This window comes from Hippopotamus amphibius, chromosome 4 (genome assembly GCF_030028045.1).
Source record: "Hippopotamus amphibius kiboko isolate mHipAmp2 chromosome 4, mHipAmp2.hap2, whole genome shotgun sequence".
Taxonomy (NCBI): Eukaryota; Metazoa; Chordata; class Mammalia; order Artiodactyla; family Hippopotamidae; genus Hippopotamus; species Hippopotamus amphibius.
In genome coordinates, this window is record NC_080189.1 from 147,903,371 (window position 1) to 147,921,435 (window position 18,065).

The 18,065-nt window shown below is 35.7% G+C and overlaps 3 protein-coding genes across 5 annotated transcripts in view; 2 read left to right on the forward strand and 1 right to left on the reverse strand.

Moving 5' to 3' along the window:
- The window catches only part of MNAT1 (MNAT1 component of CDK activating kinase), a 206,573-nt gene extending 202,442 nt beyond the window's left edge, over nt 1–4,131 (forward strand). The window contains exon 8 of the mRNA XM_057731251.1: nt 3,675–4,131. Coding sequence (XP_057587234.1) covers nt 3,675–3,795 — 121 coding nt within the window. The 3' untranslated portion in view covers nt 3,796–4,131. The remainder of the gene's footprint in view (nt 1–3,674) is intronic.
- On the reverse strand, nt 799–17,427 carry TRMT5 (tRNA methyltransferase 5). Of its 3 annotated transcripts, none has more exons than XM_057731247.1 (6): nt 17,286–17,427; nt 15,492–16,147; nt 13,252–13,376; nt 9,517–10,171; nt 9,057–9,144; nt 799–1,610 (listed from the first exon to the last, which is right to left on the reverse strand). In XM_057731247.1, exons 1-5 carry the CDS (start codon nt 17,288–17,290, stop codon nt 9,092–9,094), a joined length of 1,494 nt encoding a protein of 497 aa, XP_057587230.1. In that variant the 5' UTR covers nt 17,291–17,427; the 3' UTR covers nt 799–1,610; nt 9,057–9,091. The 3 variants fall into 3 exon arrangements, with proteins under 3 accessions (XP_057587230.1, XP_057587231.1, XP_057587229.1); XM_057731248.1 differs by lacking the exon at nt 799–1,610 and adding an exon at nt 4,084–8,486; XM_057731246.1 differs by lacking the exon at nt 799–1,610 and having other exon boundaries at nt 4,084–9,144; nt 17,286–17,426.
- A 93-nt stretch (nt 17,428–17,520) lies between these two features.
- Nucleotides 17,521–18,065, forward strand: part of SLC38A6 (solute carrier family 38 member 6) — a 60,913-nt gene continuing 60,368 nt past the window's right edge. Inside the window, exon 1 of the mRNA XM_057731249.1 lies at nt 17,521–17,636. Coding sequence (XP_057587232.1) covers nt 17,532–17,636 — 105 coding nt within the window. The 5' untranslated portion in view covers nt 17,521–17,531. The remainder of the gene's footprint in view (nt 17,637–18,065) is intronic.

An 18,065-nucleotide genomic window follows, 5' to 3' on the forward strand; every position in this document is an offset into this window, starting at 1 on the left:
GAAAATGACAGCGTAGGAAATCAAAGTTCAGGAACAGACTTTCAAGTGTGGTTTTCTAATGCTTAATCCTTTCTCACTCCCCTCTCAGGATCCATTCCCTCCTTTTCCTCCCCCTTCTCCAAAGTCTGTTTGAAAGATATTTTAATGGGTAATGGCAAAGGAAGGCATCTTTAGATGTAGTATAAATTAGGGCATAAGATGCCCTTTGTACAGGAATTATCTTTGATATGCTTTTGAAAACATACTTTTTTGTTAGCCTTATTTAAGAAAATAATCAACGGTATGATTTTTAAATCTTTGAGTTTAGTCTGCTTTCAGTAAAAATAAGGTATAGGTACCAAAATAAGCAAACCTCTTTTTTTTTCTTTCCTGGTTTCTGCTTATAAGATTTACAGGTATTTAAAATAAACCCATGAAAAACAGAAATACTGTCCTGGGATTGGCTAAATAGTCAAAGCAATTACCTCCAGGCTCCAAAATCTAACTGAGCTTGACTTTTGGAAATAAATTTGGCTAAGACTTCTTCCTCATTCTCTTATACAAAGGTGTACATGAAATGATACTGACCTCTGCCAAAACCCCAGGAATCCTATTCAGTGATGTACTTGTAACGGTCATGAAAGAATTAAATCAACACAGATGTGGATTAATGTGAAAAAGTAGGCAAAACACTAAATTCTCATTGTGTGGTTTCAATGTTGCAGACCCTTCAAAACACTTTGGTATACCGCAATAATTGAAGGGCTTAAGAACACTAAGATACTTGGAAAATAAAAGTCCACAGCTGAATAACAAGAATGACCTGTTTTATTTTTTTTAAATAGAAATTAATATAGATTGCCATGGCGATAATAGGTTGAAATATTTAACAGAATTGTTTTGTGCAGACCTAGAGATCAAAAACAGCAATGTAAACAAGCAGGTCTTTAAAGAATCATACTCACAGATATGTTTAATGTAAATGATTGCTAGAAGGGAAGTGCATTTTTTTTTCAATGCAATGCAAAGAAAATTTAATGGACTTGATGTTGGCAGTGAGAATCTACAGCTTAGCATTAATAACTCAAATTTTAAAATATTTGCTCATTGCTCCAGATTATGAACTGTTCAAGAAATACTATTTTCAAACATTAATTAATCATTTTAAATAAACTTTTAAAAACACATTTATGACATCAATGAGTATGACTGTTTATTACATTTTACCTATAAAAAGTTGAACTGTTTTATATACTCTTTATGGAAACAGTGCACAGTCATAAATTAAAAGATGCAACTGTTTTGTATATTTTACTGGTGGTCCTGTGTTTTCCTGCCAGCAGTGCAGCTGTTTCAGGTTTCTCAGGATAACATATAAAAAGCTGTATGTACACTGCAAGTTTATGCTTGAATTGCCAAGCCAGAGATGGTATGACTCAACTTTCCCAGAAGCAAGTTGTACCAAAATGTGATGAATTAAAACAGCTAGTTGCACAGTGGTTTGTATTCAGTTGTGAAAACCAGTTCTCATTTATGATAGTTGGCTTCGTAAGGTTGACACATTCTACTGTGGTACTTGAATTTCACCATGAGTAAACATCCATTGGAGCTAAGACTACGCTTTTGAAGGTCTGAGGAAAGAGAAAAGGGTGATACAACATTATCTGAGGTATGGATAAAACTTAGCTGGAAACTTGTATCAGGAATAGAACATTTCATTTCCAAGATACCTGTAAAAATATTACTCACTTATTATTTGTGTGATAGTTATTGAATTCTCAGTGAAGAGAAATTGATATGCTGTTCCAGATTAATTTTTAGACTTTCTGAGGTGATTTAACACTTACTTCATTTCTCACACATCAGAGTCTTAAAAGTGGACATTTTATTTTATCCTGGGAGGTAATAAGCAGATACCTTTATGGGCATGTGTTAGGTTTGGTGAATCCCTATTTAAATCCTGTGGGACCCAAGGTTTTATCAAGAGTTTGACAAGAACTGTTTAATAACAGTAGTCCCCAAAGTGAGATGCATCCCACCAGAGTATGAAAGATGGGATGTAAGGGGAAAATATTAGAATTTTTATTTAAACATTTTAATCTCATCCTTTAAATGTTTTAAATTATATATTATATATATTTTATAATATACTTGCTATATTATCTGTGTATATATACTATATAATAGTATATAATATATTAATACTTTATGTGTATAATTTTTTTTATTTCTTTAAGAACTTTTATTGAGATACAATTGACACAATAAACTGCATATATTTAAGGTGTATAATTTGATTTTTTTTCTTATAAGTAATGTATATATGGCAATCCCAGTCTCCCAATTCATCCCCCCCAACCCCCTATGGGTATAATTTATAAACAAGTATACAAATTTTGGAGATGCATGCTCAAATATTTTTGCTGCTATAAATATTATACTACCAGAAAATTTGGAGATTGTGTGTGTTGCTCAATAAATATTAATTTGCTTTCTCCTTTTACTTTCCCCTTTCACCCCTGGCAGAGAAGCAAAGAATTGAGTTAACACCTTGATTTGTGGCAGTGTGAATAAATTATAGCCAATTCTAGGAATTTATGCTGTGTCTTACTTTGACCACTTTTTCTATTTGGCCTCTTATATTGCCATATATTTTTTATAATCACACAGCTTATTAAACATGGATACAAATGAAAAACAGACTTGTTATTATGTTAGAAATAATAAGTTGCTCATGCATCAAGACTGACACACAGGAAGTCTGAATGAATGAATAGAAAAGTTTCCAAGTTATTAAAATGTTCTGGTACCTGATTTATTCATTTACTGTAACCGTAATTCTAAGGCGGGTGAAGCTCCTTTACTTCCTGAGGCCTGAAGAAACAATGTGGTTTCTTAAACTAGGCATTAAAGCAAAGTGGAAATATTTGTTTTCTGACAGTGCTGGAAGTCGTGCTAATAAGTTGTCCCTCCTTGGCTAGGATTATCCCCTATCTTAGGCCTGTTTGTGTACCTTTATCAAGGTAGAAAGTTTTAATTGCTAAATAACTTGTGTGTAAATGAAGACTAACAGTGTCTGTTACAGTCTTTTGAGATTGATTCAAGAGACTCTTCTGTATTTACTAATTAGAACATTCTTTTGAACTCAGGCTCAGTCTCAGAGATTGCTTGGATGTAATTTTCTAAGGTTTCCTTTCCTATAAGGAGGGAGACAGTATATTTTTGTAATTTTGAAGTAACTAGTATGTTCTGTCCCCTTTATCACTTGTTTAGGGTTTTTTTCCAGAACATATTTATGTAAAATATTCAATAAGTTTATGTAAAATTTTAGTAATACAATAGTATGATGTGCATTTATTTATTAAGAGTATGCCAGGAAGGAGAGCAGCAGTTAGGTACCCATACAATAGCCAGCAAAATAAATTAGTTCTGAAAATTGGGAATAGGGAACATTTTAATAGCAAGTATTATTTTTGAAACCTCCTTCAGAGCTGTTTTTAGATCTTAATGTAATTTGCTTTATAATTTAGAGTATGTTTCCTTTTAAAAGGTAATAATGCATTTATAAAGTCTGAACATTTCAATCTTAGAATCCTTTAACATTTGAATCAGTTTTACTATTGCTTTTTAAAGTGTTACCAATTTATATGTGCTTTCTATATCAATGCGACACTTTTTGTTTTGTTTTGTTTTAGGTATTTAAACCATGTCAGAGCTGCCTCTCCACAGGACCTTGCTGGAGGCTATACTTCTTCTCTGGCTTGTCACAGAGCACTGCAGGATGCATTCAGTGGGCTTTTCTGGCAGCCCAGTTAACCTTTATTTCTTCCCTATAAGATTTGGACCTTGGAGCCGAACCAGGGAGCTAGCAAAAGTAAAGCAGACTTGTAAAATTATAGCCATGTGCAGCTGTACAACAACAGTACTACCACTAGCAGCTGTGTTAAAGTATTTATAGAGAGAAAATTTCAGAACTAAGCTGAGTAATATAGTGGATAAATATTTGTGAAAAGATTTATTTTTTACTTATATTTTTCTGAGAGGGATTGAAGCTGTAAGCCTCACCTGATGGAAGATATGAATAATTCACCTATGTTTGAGGTTGACAGACTTGTAAAATCTTTTAAAAAATAAAGCTAGACTTTATATTAAGTTTTGTGGTTTTTCTCTTATTACAGTGTTTTACTTGAACACATTTAAAAATGCCATTTTGAATACGACATTTAGTGTTAATATGCAAGTCTATTATTTCTTCTCATAAAATGTTCCTTTTTTTTTTTCCCAATGTCTTCTTAATACTAGTCCAGACAAGTGGATATATTTCCTTCTACCAGCAGGTTGTGGCAAGTAAAACCTGACCTGTGATAATATGAAGGACTCAGTGCCTGTTTTGAGCAGTGAAAAGTGAGGCAAACCTTGATCGTGTTATAGTTCCCAGCTGTGAGCCTCGCTCAGGATAAACCAGAGCAGAATATTAACCTGCTTTAATGACAGATTCAAAGAAGTAAGTTAATAAAATTTAATACTTAAAAGGCACCTTTCACCTCCATGTGAGCTCATTTTATGATGAAACCTTGGAGACTGGAATGAATATATTTTAAATGAAATTTCCGTTTGAGTAAATTGCAGACTCTGATGTAGTTTCTGTTGAAACTTCAAAGGCTTTTAGTACTCCCAGAAAGTTGCTTAAAGACTTTGGACATGGATAGGATGGATATTTGTATCATCTCAGCCTTGTATGAGTCTGTTACCTAGACAGCTGGGTATGGGACATCGTTTCTCAAGGAAATTAAGGGATTTTCCATCAAATCTCCATTACAACAGATGTTAGCTTTATGAGTGGAAAGTTATGTGAAGCAAGATTTGTGGGTTATATTAGGGTGGAATATCCATATGTAACAGCTCCATCTTCTTATTGGACTAAGTAGGTATTAATTTCAGGAGTACATCTTCATCTTTACAACCCTCTGTCTTTGATAACTGAGAAAACCAAGGCACTGAATAATTGAGTAGGCCAAGATCATATACACAAGTTAGTAAAAAGCCAGAATTAGAACACAAGTTTTTTATCCAAGTTTAGGTCTATCTGTAACACTACTAGGCTGTGTCCTAATTCTCCTATTAGTTTTCATATCTCATATCTATTAGTTTTCCCCAATAGAGGACTAGCATTTTAAGTACAATACATAAATCTATTCAAAGAATAGTGAGAACATTGGACTTGTGGTTAAGGATTTTCTGTACTCAGCTGCCAAAGTAAGGTATCCAGTCTTTAAAAAAGAAACACCATCATTTATTCTCAGTACCTTGTATGATGTATTTAAATGGAATGAACTAATTATTAACAAAACATTTCAAAGGCTTTCAAAACTTTTTTTTGAGCCTACCTTATTATTGTGGAAATTGCCTGCACCTGATTTGGCAAATCAGTTAAATTCTTCCACCTTGATACGTTTGTAATTATTTTGCCCTTATTATTGCCATACTTTGTTCAATAGGCTGAATTTAGAAGTTGTTAACTGACCCTATTAGATCAAAGGGAATGGTAAAAGATAACCTAATGGCAACAATTCACTAAATAACAAATATTCTACATTGGTGAAATTACCCCAGTCCTCCCAGTGATTTCCTCTCTCAGGGACAAAAGGCTGTGCAAGTCTTTCATCTACATGAATTTAATGTCCTTTAATATTTTATAACACTAGCACAGAAACAACTTACTGAGCATCAACCTATGTGCCAAGCACAGTGCCCCATGCTTTGTGAACAATCATTGTAACAGTGCTAGTATTATTTCCTCATTTTAACAGATGAAGATGCTAAGGCATGGAGCAGTTAAGCAACCTACCAAAGGTCAATACATCTTAAAAGGAGCAGTGTTTGGATTTGAACCAAGTGGTTAAACTGCAGAGTCCGTGTTCTAGAGGTGACTGTGAAACTGTCAAACTTATAAACCACAGCTGTGTAAAAGCAAGTCTGAGCAGTCAAACTTCTTAAGACTTCAAGGAAATTTTTACAGATCCAGTATCTAGTTCTTATATGAAATACATGACATCAACTAAATAACCGTGTTGATATCCTTGAGAGAAGTTCTGAAGAATTCATTAGGGTAGAACATGATTTGACTGCTAACCGCGCTCCCTTTTAAGCAGATATTAATGGTATTGAATACATTTACATGGTAATTAGGATGTATTATTATTTAGTATTCCTTAATTTCTTTCAATAAATATTTGATCTAAGCGTCTCTTAGAAGTTATCTTTAGGCTGTCAACAGGTGATTTGGATAATCATGTCAAAATCTAAGGTGGCAGAAAACTTGTCAAAAAGTTAACAAAATTAAAAAACTCTATCTAATGAGTGTTCTAGCTCAATTTTCTAGTGGATTAACCAAGAGTTCAGTTACTAGTATCACATCAAAAAGTTTAGGGTGAGCCAAATTTAAATAATGAAATAATCACATATTCACTTATCTACTCTCAGGGAAAAAGGGTTAAAGTGTGTTAATAGAAGCATTTAAGGATTCTGTTTTCTTTACAATTATATACTGCATATTTTCTCTAATTAAGGGGTGACTAAATGGATCTTACCACTTTACATGTACGAGTAAGAACATCATTTGCACCCACACTTCATATTTATAGCGTGGCACATCATGTATCAATACAGTACTAGGAAAAAAGTTCTTATTCCTACTTGCAGAGTAATTATCTTCGCCTAGGTTGGGAGAAGGCAGACTGTAGACCCCAGGTCAAATTCAGCTGCACCCTGTTTTTGTAAGCTCCATGAACTAAGGTTGGTGTCTATATTTTTAAAGTTGGAAAAAGCCAAATAATACACTTTTTAACATGTGAAAAGCATATGAAATTAAAATTCCAGTGTTCATAAATAGTTTTCTTTGGAATACAGTGTTTATGTGTTGTCTGTGGCTGCTTTGGGGCTACTATGGCAGAGTTAAGAAGCAGCAGAGACCTTATAGCTTACAAAGCCTAAAATACTATCTGGCCCTTTACAGAAAGTTTGCTGACTCCTGACCTACATACACTTGAAGGGGAGGGAAAGGAAGAAAATTAGAAGTCCCAAACTAGCAATGCCTGGCTGAATAAGCCCCAAGGATTTGCATAGGACAGGTTAGGTTGAACTCCAGAACAATTTTAAGTGTCTTTCCATAAGGAATAAAGGCTCCAATTCATAACTTCTGTATACGTCTTGCCATTTATTGCCTTCATCTGTTTATACTACCTAGCTTCTAAAGGCATTTGAGTTTGTAATTAATGACTTAGATCAAACTGTTTCTGTAGGAACAGAGAGTAAATATTTTAGGCTTTGTGGGCCAAGAGACAAAACTGAGGCCGTTATGTAGATAAGCATGAGATAAACTGGCACAATTTTTTAAATTAACAAAATTCAAAATATAATTGAGTACATTATTTTGTAGTGCTTTTCGGGGGAAATACATTTCCTTTAATTGGGGTTCTAAGTGTTCCTTTCATCAAAATGAATTGTAATTGATCACCTGTTGATGGTTGTATGTAATGAGATTTTACACATTCTGCCAAACACTGGAACATGTGATTTTAACTGAACATATACATCACTTGGAAGGCATTTGTAAAACTCTATTAGATTCTTAATCCTTTGGTATTTGCCTTTTAGCATGTCATTACAATAACAGACGAATCACTTCCAACTGAAGATCAGATAGAAGTTCAATTGTAGTTAAATGGGTTTTGAAATATGGAAATTTCCTTTGCATTTGCACCAAGGTTCCAAAAATGCTGAACTCAGAAAATATATCCACTGCTAATTTGTGTGAGAATGGAAATCTTGTTTCTTGTTTTAATTTCTGATAGCATGAGAAATGTACAGTTACAGTCATTTCAGACTACTGCAGTATGTTTCACATTAAAGTTATGTTGGCCTTGTAATTGTAGGTTGATATCTTTGAGAAATATTATCAAGTCTTTAGCAAAAACTAATTCCCAAAGACATTCAGTATTTTAGAAGTGTTTAAAGTTGGTTCTTCTTAAGAAAAATTTCAGTCTTGGCCATGAACACAAAAAATTGCAGTCAAACTTTATAGCTGCTAAGCAAATCAAACTTAGGTTGAGTTAGGAAATTCAGCTTCAATTTCTGACAGAATTCAAGGCCTTTGAGGATGGTTAACATCCATGAAAGCAAATGAAGTTTATCACTGACATTACTGGTTAACACATGGTAGATTCAAATATTTACTGCAAGGTACTTGCTGGTGGATAATACAGTGAATAGCTATAGGTTTTAAACAAACACCCTGCATTTTTATAAGCTTTGTAAATTTTTCCAACTAGATCTTTTTCTACCTCACACTTTTTTTAAACCATCATCAGTTATAACACATCAGACTCTACTTCAGGTTTTACAGAATTAGTTTTCTCAATTTCTTTGAAAGTATTCACCGGTAGTTGTTCCAGGCAGAGTATTCTTGGAGGCTGATTCTTCAGTTACTTCAAACTCAGAATTGGCACCTCAAATAAACAAGACTTGAGCAGTATTAGTACTGTCTATCAACTCATCAAGAGTAAAGAACTCCTTGGAGTAAGAACCATTCTTAGGTCACTTGCCATACAACAACAGGTGATGGACCAGATTTGGCCTACTGGACATAGTTTGCCTATCTCTGATCCAAATAATCTCATTTGTTATTACTTTTATAGTAATAGTGTAAGACTACTTATATAAAACTTAGCTACACTCTTCAACTAAGGATAACTGTAAAAGGATCACTGCTTTCCTAGTTAGCACGCAATTATCCTACCTTCAAAAACTCTTTTCCCAAGAGAAAGACAATTTTTAAACATATTTATCTAATAAAAGATTAGGTATATTTGATGATAAAATTATAATTATGTTATAACTCAGGTAAAAATATATTTAGTAGACTTATTTAAATTTTAATTTGATAATCCCCAATTTATAAAACAGGGCAAAATATAAGGGTTCAATACTAAAGTAACTGAATGCTAAAATATTAAGAAATCATACAAATGATATTTCACTACATTAAGGTCTAATGGGGAGATGGAGAAGATATTTACAATTAAGTGATTGAAGCAGTTTGTGTTTTTTCTTCTTAAAAGTCTTTATCTGTCCTCTGGCGTTTAAGAGGTGGATCTTCATGATTGTCTGTAACAAATCCAGAAAACCTGTATTAGGTAAGATACTTAACATCTGAAAATACTTTAAAAAAGCAAATAATATAGGCATTTTTAAAATTTTAATCTAATCAACTTATACATGAAATAGTAACATTCCTGTGGATTTATTATTTTAATGAAATAGCCTTCTACTAGCCTGAACAGTACATCATACTAAAACTTGTAAAATTGTGAGAAAGTAGTCACAATTGAATGGCAAAGGGTCTTCAACTGAAATATCTAACTAGAATTAGTTTAACCTATTTCCAAGTTTAAAAAATAATATAAAATATATATGTAGCCCAAAAAAGTTATATGAAAAGTATAACAGCTTGCATTTAATTTCCTAGAAATTGCTCACCTTGATTTAGGGTCTGATTCTTGTAAAGTATAGCAGCAGGAATCCGGAAAGTGATGCATAACATTTCCTTGTTAGGGGCCACATTTCTTACTAGGTGAACTGAACTGCATGCCTCCAAGGAGGTGCCTAATACAATTCCAGCTTGTTGCTGAACATCCTTAGCAGGATTAGCATCTTTGGAAAAGCTGTAACAGTGCACGATGGGAAGGAGCTCACTGCCACATGGCTGTCCATCTAAGAGTGATTTGAAAGCACTGAGAAACTCAATAGCCTTTGCTGGCAAGTTCATGACAATGTGCACAGAGTGTTTTCTTTCTTTTGACAGTGGTCCCAGCTGCTGCCTTAACTCTTCTCTGACTGGTCCTTGGAGGAAGTCTTTCCCATCCAAGTTAAAGACTTTCACCTTTTGGTCCACTTTATTTACTTTACAATTGTGCAGTAGCCATTTATGGGATTCAGGATTGAGATCATTAGCAAACACAGTGCAGTTTTTTTTTGCTACTGGAATGGCAAAGGGTCCAACCCCAGCAAAAACATCAAATAGGACATCCCCAGGTTTGAGAAGTTCTGTGATACGGCTGTGTTCTGTGGAGAGACGAGGATTCCAATAGACTTTTGAAAAATCAAATTCATAGGTATAGTTGTTTTCTCGAACCTGCAAAAGGTATTATGCTTTTGGTTAAACTGCTTAGTCTTAAATTCCAGTCACTGATACTGGACGGGTGCACTCACACACATACACACATTTAAATGTACTATTATTAAGAGCAAATAACAGTGCATTTTAATTAGGATTCTGGTATTTATGCTATACTTGAGGCCAGTTAATATCTTGCATTAGACGTTTTCATGAGAAAAGTCATCTCTTTGAAGCCAAATGGCTCTCCATCTCATCCTAAAGGGCAATAAAGTGGTTCTCCAATCACATTAGGAATTTTTCAGGTAGGCCAATTGACTGGCTTAATAATACTCTCTCATGTCACCTGACAGGAAAAAAACCTGTACTTTGAAACAACACACTACACATATCTTCATGGTGGGTAGCTAAGTTGCAGACAGCACTTCCACACAGCAAACAAGCTTTCCCTCCTTAGTTTTCAGTTTGTCAGAGGGAGGCATGATAGATGTGTCATGTGTCATTGAATTTTGAGGTACTTTGCTATGTTTTCAGACAGTTACTTGGACTTTGCAGGTTTCATGTCTATAAGTAGAACCAGTGTTTAGAACAAATCATTCCCCTTTTTTCTCCTTTCCCAAATCTGAGTTTTAATGGATAAACTAAACATATACAGTGAAGCTAAGTCTTGAACACGACTAAGACTTTGTAGCATTTCTTAATAAACATGATAGAAAACAGGAAACAAAACTAAAATTACAGTTGTAGAATGTGACTTCACCCATCATCTTAAGCCCCTTATTTTAACAGACGAAGAATCAAAGGCCAGAAAGTTCCTAAGTTCTATAAATCTGATAGAGACATCTGTATTCTGTTTTCATGAAACTTAATTCCAAATTTGTACATATTTTCTTCCTCCTGACCACATCAGATGCTCTGGCCTTATTATTAAGGTTCCAGTGTTGGAAATGTTTCTTCATGATTCTGCCAACTAAAAGTCTTTCTAGGTATATAACCTGTAAGGCTTAAATATGTCTTGGGATGCTTTTCCCGAAATCTCCTTTCTGCTCCCGTTTTAAGCTCTTTAGTGTCAATCATAGATGTAGCTTAAAAAATTAGACTCTAAGTATCCCTCTTGTTTTACTCATGTTGTCTTTGATATCTTGCTCCCTTGTCATTAAGCATTACTTCCAGCAGATTCACTTTAGAAATCTTTTTAACTCACAGTATATACACATACTACTTAAATGTTGCATGAGCTCCTAAAGTTAAATGTGATTCTGTTTGAAGCAAAGAAATTATACTGTTTTTACATTTATTTGACGGTATAAATATTAGGTATAAAGTATGTCCTAAGAACAAACTTTAGTTGACTTAGGTAATCAATCACAAGGCATTTATAAAATTACAGAAGTCTCTCAGAATTTTTAGATGTTCTTTCTGAGGAGAATGATACTACCTGTTATCCTAAGGGTCAGTACCAAGTAAAGAACATGCACAGTGTTCAATCAGGGTATGCCTAAAGTTTAATATGTCTTAGTGTCAGCTGAACTAAGCACTGTTATTACTAAAGGATTCACATTCAAATCTTGCTTGCCATAACAGACCTCATACAGTATACGCAAGTAGTAGGCAGTGGAGGTTTGGTATACAGGGCAAGACCATGCATGGACTCTGGAGTCAGAAGGCTGGCTCCTGACACTTTGCTCAGTCATTCCTAGTTATTTCATCTGCATAAAGAGAATATTCATAACAATAACCATTCTGAGTCTCAGGATTTGTTATATTTAAAGCATTTAGCTCAGGACCTAACAGTAAGTATGTAGTAAATGGTATTTTAATATTCTGACACTATTAAATTCTGGAGAAATATTATACTTAAAATATTCACCAAAGTCTATGTGGCCCAGAATCTTAAAATTACTTTGCATGAATTCTCTCCTGAGTTCTATAAAGTCCTGTTTAAAAGATATGTCTAACATTTTAAGAGTGGCTTTTGTTATTAAAATTTTGGAGAGAGTTTAACCTATTTCTTAGCTTGGGTACAAAATTTCACATAATGTTAATATGTAATTATCTAAGACTTTTGGTTTAAAAAAAGTTTATTATATCCAACACTCCAGAGGATTTTGGGGGTGGAAGATGAGAAAGTAGTTTATACCAGGAATCTGTTCCTACATATTTTAAGTTATTTTTTCTTTGAAATAGATGGTTTTGTTTTTCTTATAAAAGAAATATTTGCCCAGTAGAAAAGTATAAAGATGGTAACAAAGGTCCCTAGTAACTATGCCAAATAAAAATATGCTCAGTTAACATTCTGATTTATATGCATATTTACATATTTAAAATTATCATAGTTAAAAATGGAACTATATTATATATACTGTTCTACAACTTATTTTTTGTCACTTAACCTGTCAATGGACAATTTATTTTAAGTATGGAGCTAAATATAAATAACCTTTAATGATGGAGTATTCCATTGTATTATTATACCAAAATTTAATCAATTCTCTACTGATAACATTTAGGTTGTTTCCATTCCTTCATTTGTTTATTTATTATTATATAAATGATGGAAGAGCCAGAAAGAGAGACTTTACCAGAACCACTATGTGGCAAAGCTGATCTTGGATTTCCAGGCTCCAAAAGTTTAAGAAAATAAACTTCCGTTGTTTAAGCCACAAAAAAAAAAAAGATGCGGGGACTTCCCTGGCAGTCCACTGCAGAGGGCGCAGGTCCGACCCCTGGTCCCCTGGTCGGGGAACTAAGATCCCGCCTGCCGCAAGGTGTGACCAAAAAAGGGGGAAAAAAATGATGCAGGACCTCGTACGTACATCATTACAGTTTTGTCCAGTTATATCCTTGAGATAACATCCTATAAATGGAATGCTAGGTCAAAGGCTGTATCTGTTCAAAATTGCGATATATTACCATACATTCTTCCTGACTGTATCAAATTTGCACTCCCGTCAATAGTATATGTAAAAAAAAATGCTCATACGCTCACATACTCATCAATACTGAGTGTTATATTGTCTTAATCTTTGTTATCTATTCTGATTTCAAACATTAATCTTGATATACACTGTATTAGGAGACAACAAAATACTTCATACCTTGGTCATCATATTCACCTCTCCAGATAGCACTTCCATTTGGAAATTTCGGTAGGTATTATCAATATTATTGATTTTATTTACTGCTGAGGTGATTCCTGGATTTTTGTCAATCATAACTTGGCCTAAAAGCAGATAATTCATAATAAATATTGCCTTTTGGTTGAAAAATAAAAGCTAAAACTGCAAACACGAAATGGATGTAAACTATATATATATATTTGGTTTATAGACGAAAACTGCATCTAGTGTGTGTAAAGAGGCATGCAATTCTAAAAATTCAACAGATTGCTAAAGTTAATGTCTGACAGCCCCCAGTGCAAACACACTCAAAAAATGTGTGGGTACATTTATAAAGAAAATTTTTTCAGGAGTTTTGTTCTACTTAATATTTTTCCATGTCTTTTACTTAGTCTTTTCAAATGTATCCATACAACAGTAAGCAAACAGGTAGACCATAGGAAATTGTTTAAAAACTAGAAAGAAGACGTGGGAACAAATGGTCTCAGAAAACACCAGCCTGTCCCCATTGCCCTCAAACCAGATGTTTGTTTTACTGTGTATCTGAAACAGATACTTTCACTTTGGAAATACATACCAGCAAGATAATGTTTTCAAATTCTTCTTTATGTCAAGTATCTGCCAGAGCAGAAAAAGCTACAAACATAAAATACAAGAACAATGGTATATTGATGCCCTATAATCAATATTTTTTGTCAGCACTTAAAAAATTTATAAGAATCTATATGCTATCTCATTGTTTAAGAAAAGATAACTTGATTTGTTAAAGTTAGTATAAAGTACTCCATAACACATAATTAGATACCTGATTTTGAATATGATAATGTCAATAAACTCTTGTCAATCATTGTTCTTATTTTATTCTGCTTCAGGTACCAAAACTCAATTTTTAAGAAGTTAGTTTGAAATGAGGAATGAAAAAAAAAAAAAGAAACATCTGAAGGTCTATAGTAAAAGCTTTAAAATTACCACTATATGAAAATGTTTCATTTTTAATCTATGAGTGCCCCTTTATGAAAGAGACTTTATAAAATAAGAGTGCTAAAAGGAATGTAGAGTTAGGATAGGCAGTGACTCATAGGAAAGCCTAGACTTGACATTTGCACCCGGTCATAATTATAAGGATCTGCTTAAGTATTTGTTATGTTTTCACTATGCATTAGCAGCCCTTTTCATCAGTAAAAACAAAGGAAACGCATAATAGCATATCTCTGAAATCCTATTCATGCAAAACACTGAGTACTACATTTTAAAGCTGAAAGTAATTCCCAGAAGTTCTGACAAGTATTCTACATTAAAAAAAAAACAATCTGGAGAATGCATGGACATTAAATATATAAGGACAAGTGTGATTTTGATTAGTCTTCCACTTCTTATCCCAAAGAATAAAAGACCCATGCTTAAACTTTGGGCTACAGAGGTACCACATACACAGCATTGTTTCTAAAAGGCTAGGAGCACTAAAAAAACAAAGTATGGTGCCTGACATACAGAAGAGGCTCAATTAACTGAATCAGTGAATGCATAAGTAAACAGTGTCTTGCCCTTTGACTATGAAACACTCAAATTGGGACTTCCCTGGTGGCGGAGTGGTAAAGAATTTGCCTGTCATTGCAAGCGACACAGGTTCAATTCCTGGGCCAGGAAGATCCCACATGCTGGGGAGCAACAAAGCCTATGCGCCACAACTACTGAGCCTGTGTGCCTAGAGCCTGTGCTCCGCAACAAGAGAAGCCACTGCAATGAGAAGCCTGTGCACGACAACAAAGAGCAGCTCCCGCTCACCACAACTAGATTGAGTCCGTGAGCAGCAATGAAGACGCAACACAGACAATAAATAAATAAATTAATTAATTAATTTTTTAAAAAAAGAAACACTCAAATTTATGAAACCTAGCATTCAACACCGTCCTGAAGGACTAAGTTCTGAATACCAAAATGAAAAACTGCTAAAGAGTTCTACCAAAGCAAGTGATTCCAGTTTATGCTTATGTATTGTGTACACAAAAGCTTGAACTGATTAAATTTAGAGATTGCTATGACTGGGAAGGATATTTCAAAAGTGCCCTCAAAAGAAAGAGTATGTAGCTCAAGATTGAGCTGAAAATTAAAATGATGAAATGTCCTGCCTCTGTAATACAGCATTGAAAAAAAATTTAACTAAAATGAGAACTTGCTAATTGCTTTCTAATATGTGAATATTACTAAGACACACCTACCAATTAAATGCTTGTAAGGTAGTTGATGATCTCGAAGGTTCAAGTGGGCAATATGTCCAACTCTGCTAAACCCTGAAGTCACATCTTGACCTTCAGGAAGCACAGCTCTCAAGATTTCTTCTGACTTAAAGTTTTCATAAGTTAGTTCCAAATTATATTTAGACATCTGTGGATCGACATTCAGCTGCTTTAAAATACTGAGTTCTCCTTTCTCAAAGGAATCATCGGTAAAAATTTTATAGGGATCCAACATAATTAGTCTACTTTCTTCATCTTCTGGATCTTCAATAACACGTTTGATGCCTGGGCGCTGCAGTGCTGCCCTTTTAAGGGATCGCATCAATTTATTGACTGTTTCTTTCCTCACTTTAAGCACTGGGATGGTGACTGTCTTTTTAAAAGCTGTTCTATCAAGTTCTGTCATTCCTCGAACATCAGAGGGTGGTGAAAACAATTCAGAGTCTCTCTGATTTGCTTCTATTTCAGGCATGGTTGATAATCTTTTTCTTTGATCCAACAAGAAAATACCAGGTGCTCTGCTAAGCTTCTGTATCAGTGATGCCCAAACTAATGGAATCAATGATTCTGATTCAGTTATTCTACAACTTTCCACTTTGAGAAGTCCTCTTGAGAATCCAAATAGCCTCCATAAGATCCTAAAAAAAAGTATTCATTAAAAGAAATACCATAAAGCTACAAACTAACAACATGTTCACAATAGGTCTTGAGAATAAAAATTTAAATTCTACTGTTTTAAATAGCCTGCTAAATACTGATAATGAAAATTTTTAGAAATGGTATGTGAGAAGTATACTATCTTTTCCAGGATGGGATGACTTTTATTAGTGGTAAATAATAAATCTGTACTTTCAATCCACCTGCTGCCAGGTAGGGCTTAGTGATCCATCACCCTCCCTATAGTCAATAAACCTCCCCACTCACAATTTTCTACAGAATATGTTTGGGATCGGAAGGCTAAAATTTAAGTTAAAGGATCATCTCTAAACGAAATGGTCGCTATATTTATGATTTTACCAATGTCAATGTTTAAAAGCATATTCTTAAGGATGCTTATTGGCTCAGATGTTGTACTAAATGCTTTACACACATTGTCAATCTTGGGAGGTGGGTGGTATCATTCTTATTTTGTAAACGAGTAAACTAAAGCTCAGAAGTAGGTAAGTTCACCCAAAGTCTCGTTGCTGGTAAGCGGCTGAGCAAGGATTAAAATCCAGCGCCTGTGCTCCTATTTCTATGTGGTCTGTCTTCGATGTTTAACTGCCACAGTCCTGCATATAACTAGAGGTTTCAGTATTTTGAGGACGAGAACTTTGCTGAGTGTTACATGCACATCTGGAATACCGAAGAAGGAACTGTGGGAAGAAAGGGCCCAGTCCGGGAACCTTGGAAAGCAACTGTCAAAGTTCACAGTCAGGGTTCACACTGCGTCTAGCAGTTAACCAGATGTGTGATCTTGGGTAAATTATTTAATGCGAGTCTCGGCTTTCCACATGTAAAATGTGGCTAAAGGCTCTGTCGAAAAGCTTTTGAAAAGAAGAAACACTCCTCACTCCCCCGTACTCAGACCTAGGCTCCTCACTGGGCTGTGGGTGACCTCGTGACGTTTCCGCGCCCGGACAGCGCGAAGTCGAGAGCAGCCCCGAGCGGACCGGTACCGCCACCGGACCCTCAGCCTCTTGGAGCTATCAAGGGCACCGCGGCCGCCACCTCACCAACGTCACCATCCCATTTCCCTGCGTCGCCCCGCAGCTGGCTCCAAGGCCAGACCCTCACCTCATGCTCTGGTGCAGCTCGGAAACAGGTCGCCGGCGGGTGGGCGGACCCTTGATGACACCATCAATGTTCGCCGCCGACGGGTGAGCGTCATCAGATCACGTCGATTCCTCCTTTCTTCCCGGGCCGGGTGAGGTACGGGAACCCGGAAGGGCCGGGACCATAGCTCCGCCTCTGGCGCGGCTACCGACGGGAGGGCAGGGGTGGTAGCTCGTAGATGGACTGGGGAGTCGGCCAGCGAGCAGCATGGAAGCGCCCTGGGGGACCACCAACGCTGAGCCCGGCTGGTTTGTCTCTGCCCAGCAGTCAGAAGAGGCGGAGGCGGAAGAGTTGAGCCCGTTGCTTAGCAACGTAAGTTCGCTCCGCAAGCTTCCCGGCACTTCTTTGAAACGCCTGCCAAATAAGACCCAGAAAAGAAAAGGGATGGCAAGGGGAGAGGGGAGAAGCTTAGGGCGTAGGGCTCAGAGGCAGCAGCCGAGATTTCCAGGAGTTCTAGCGGAGTTCGTGAATGTGATAGGAGCTTAACCTGTCCTAGAAAGAAAAGCTGAAGTAAAGGTGCAGGCTCTGGTGGAAAAGGTGCAGCAGCGGGTGGAGGCTGGAGACCCCATAGAGGAGCAGCCCCACGATTATGTAACTCACTGCTGTTTGTTAGTATCTTTGTGGGCTTCTCGTTTCCTCCACCAGTCTTGTGAGCGTTTTGCAAGAGTCACAAGATTTTTCTTTTCTCGGCTTAGTCATTGAGGACCTGTAAACTTCTTAATACGGAGATCTTTAACCGTG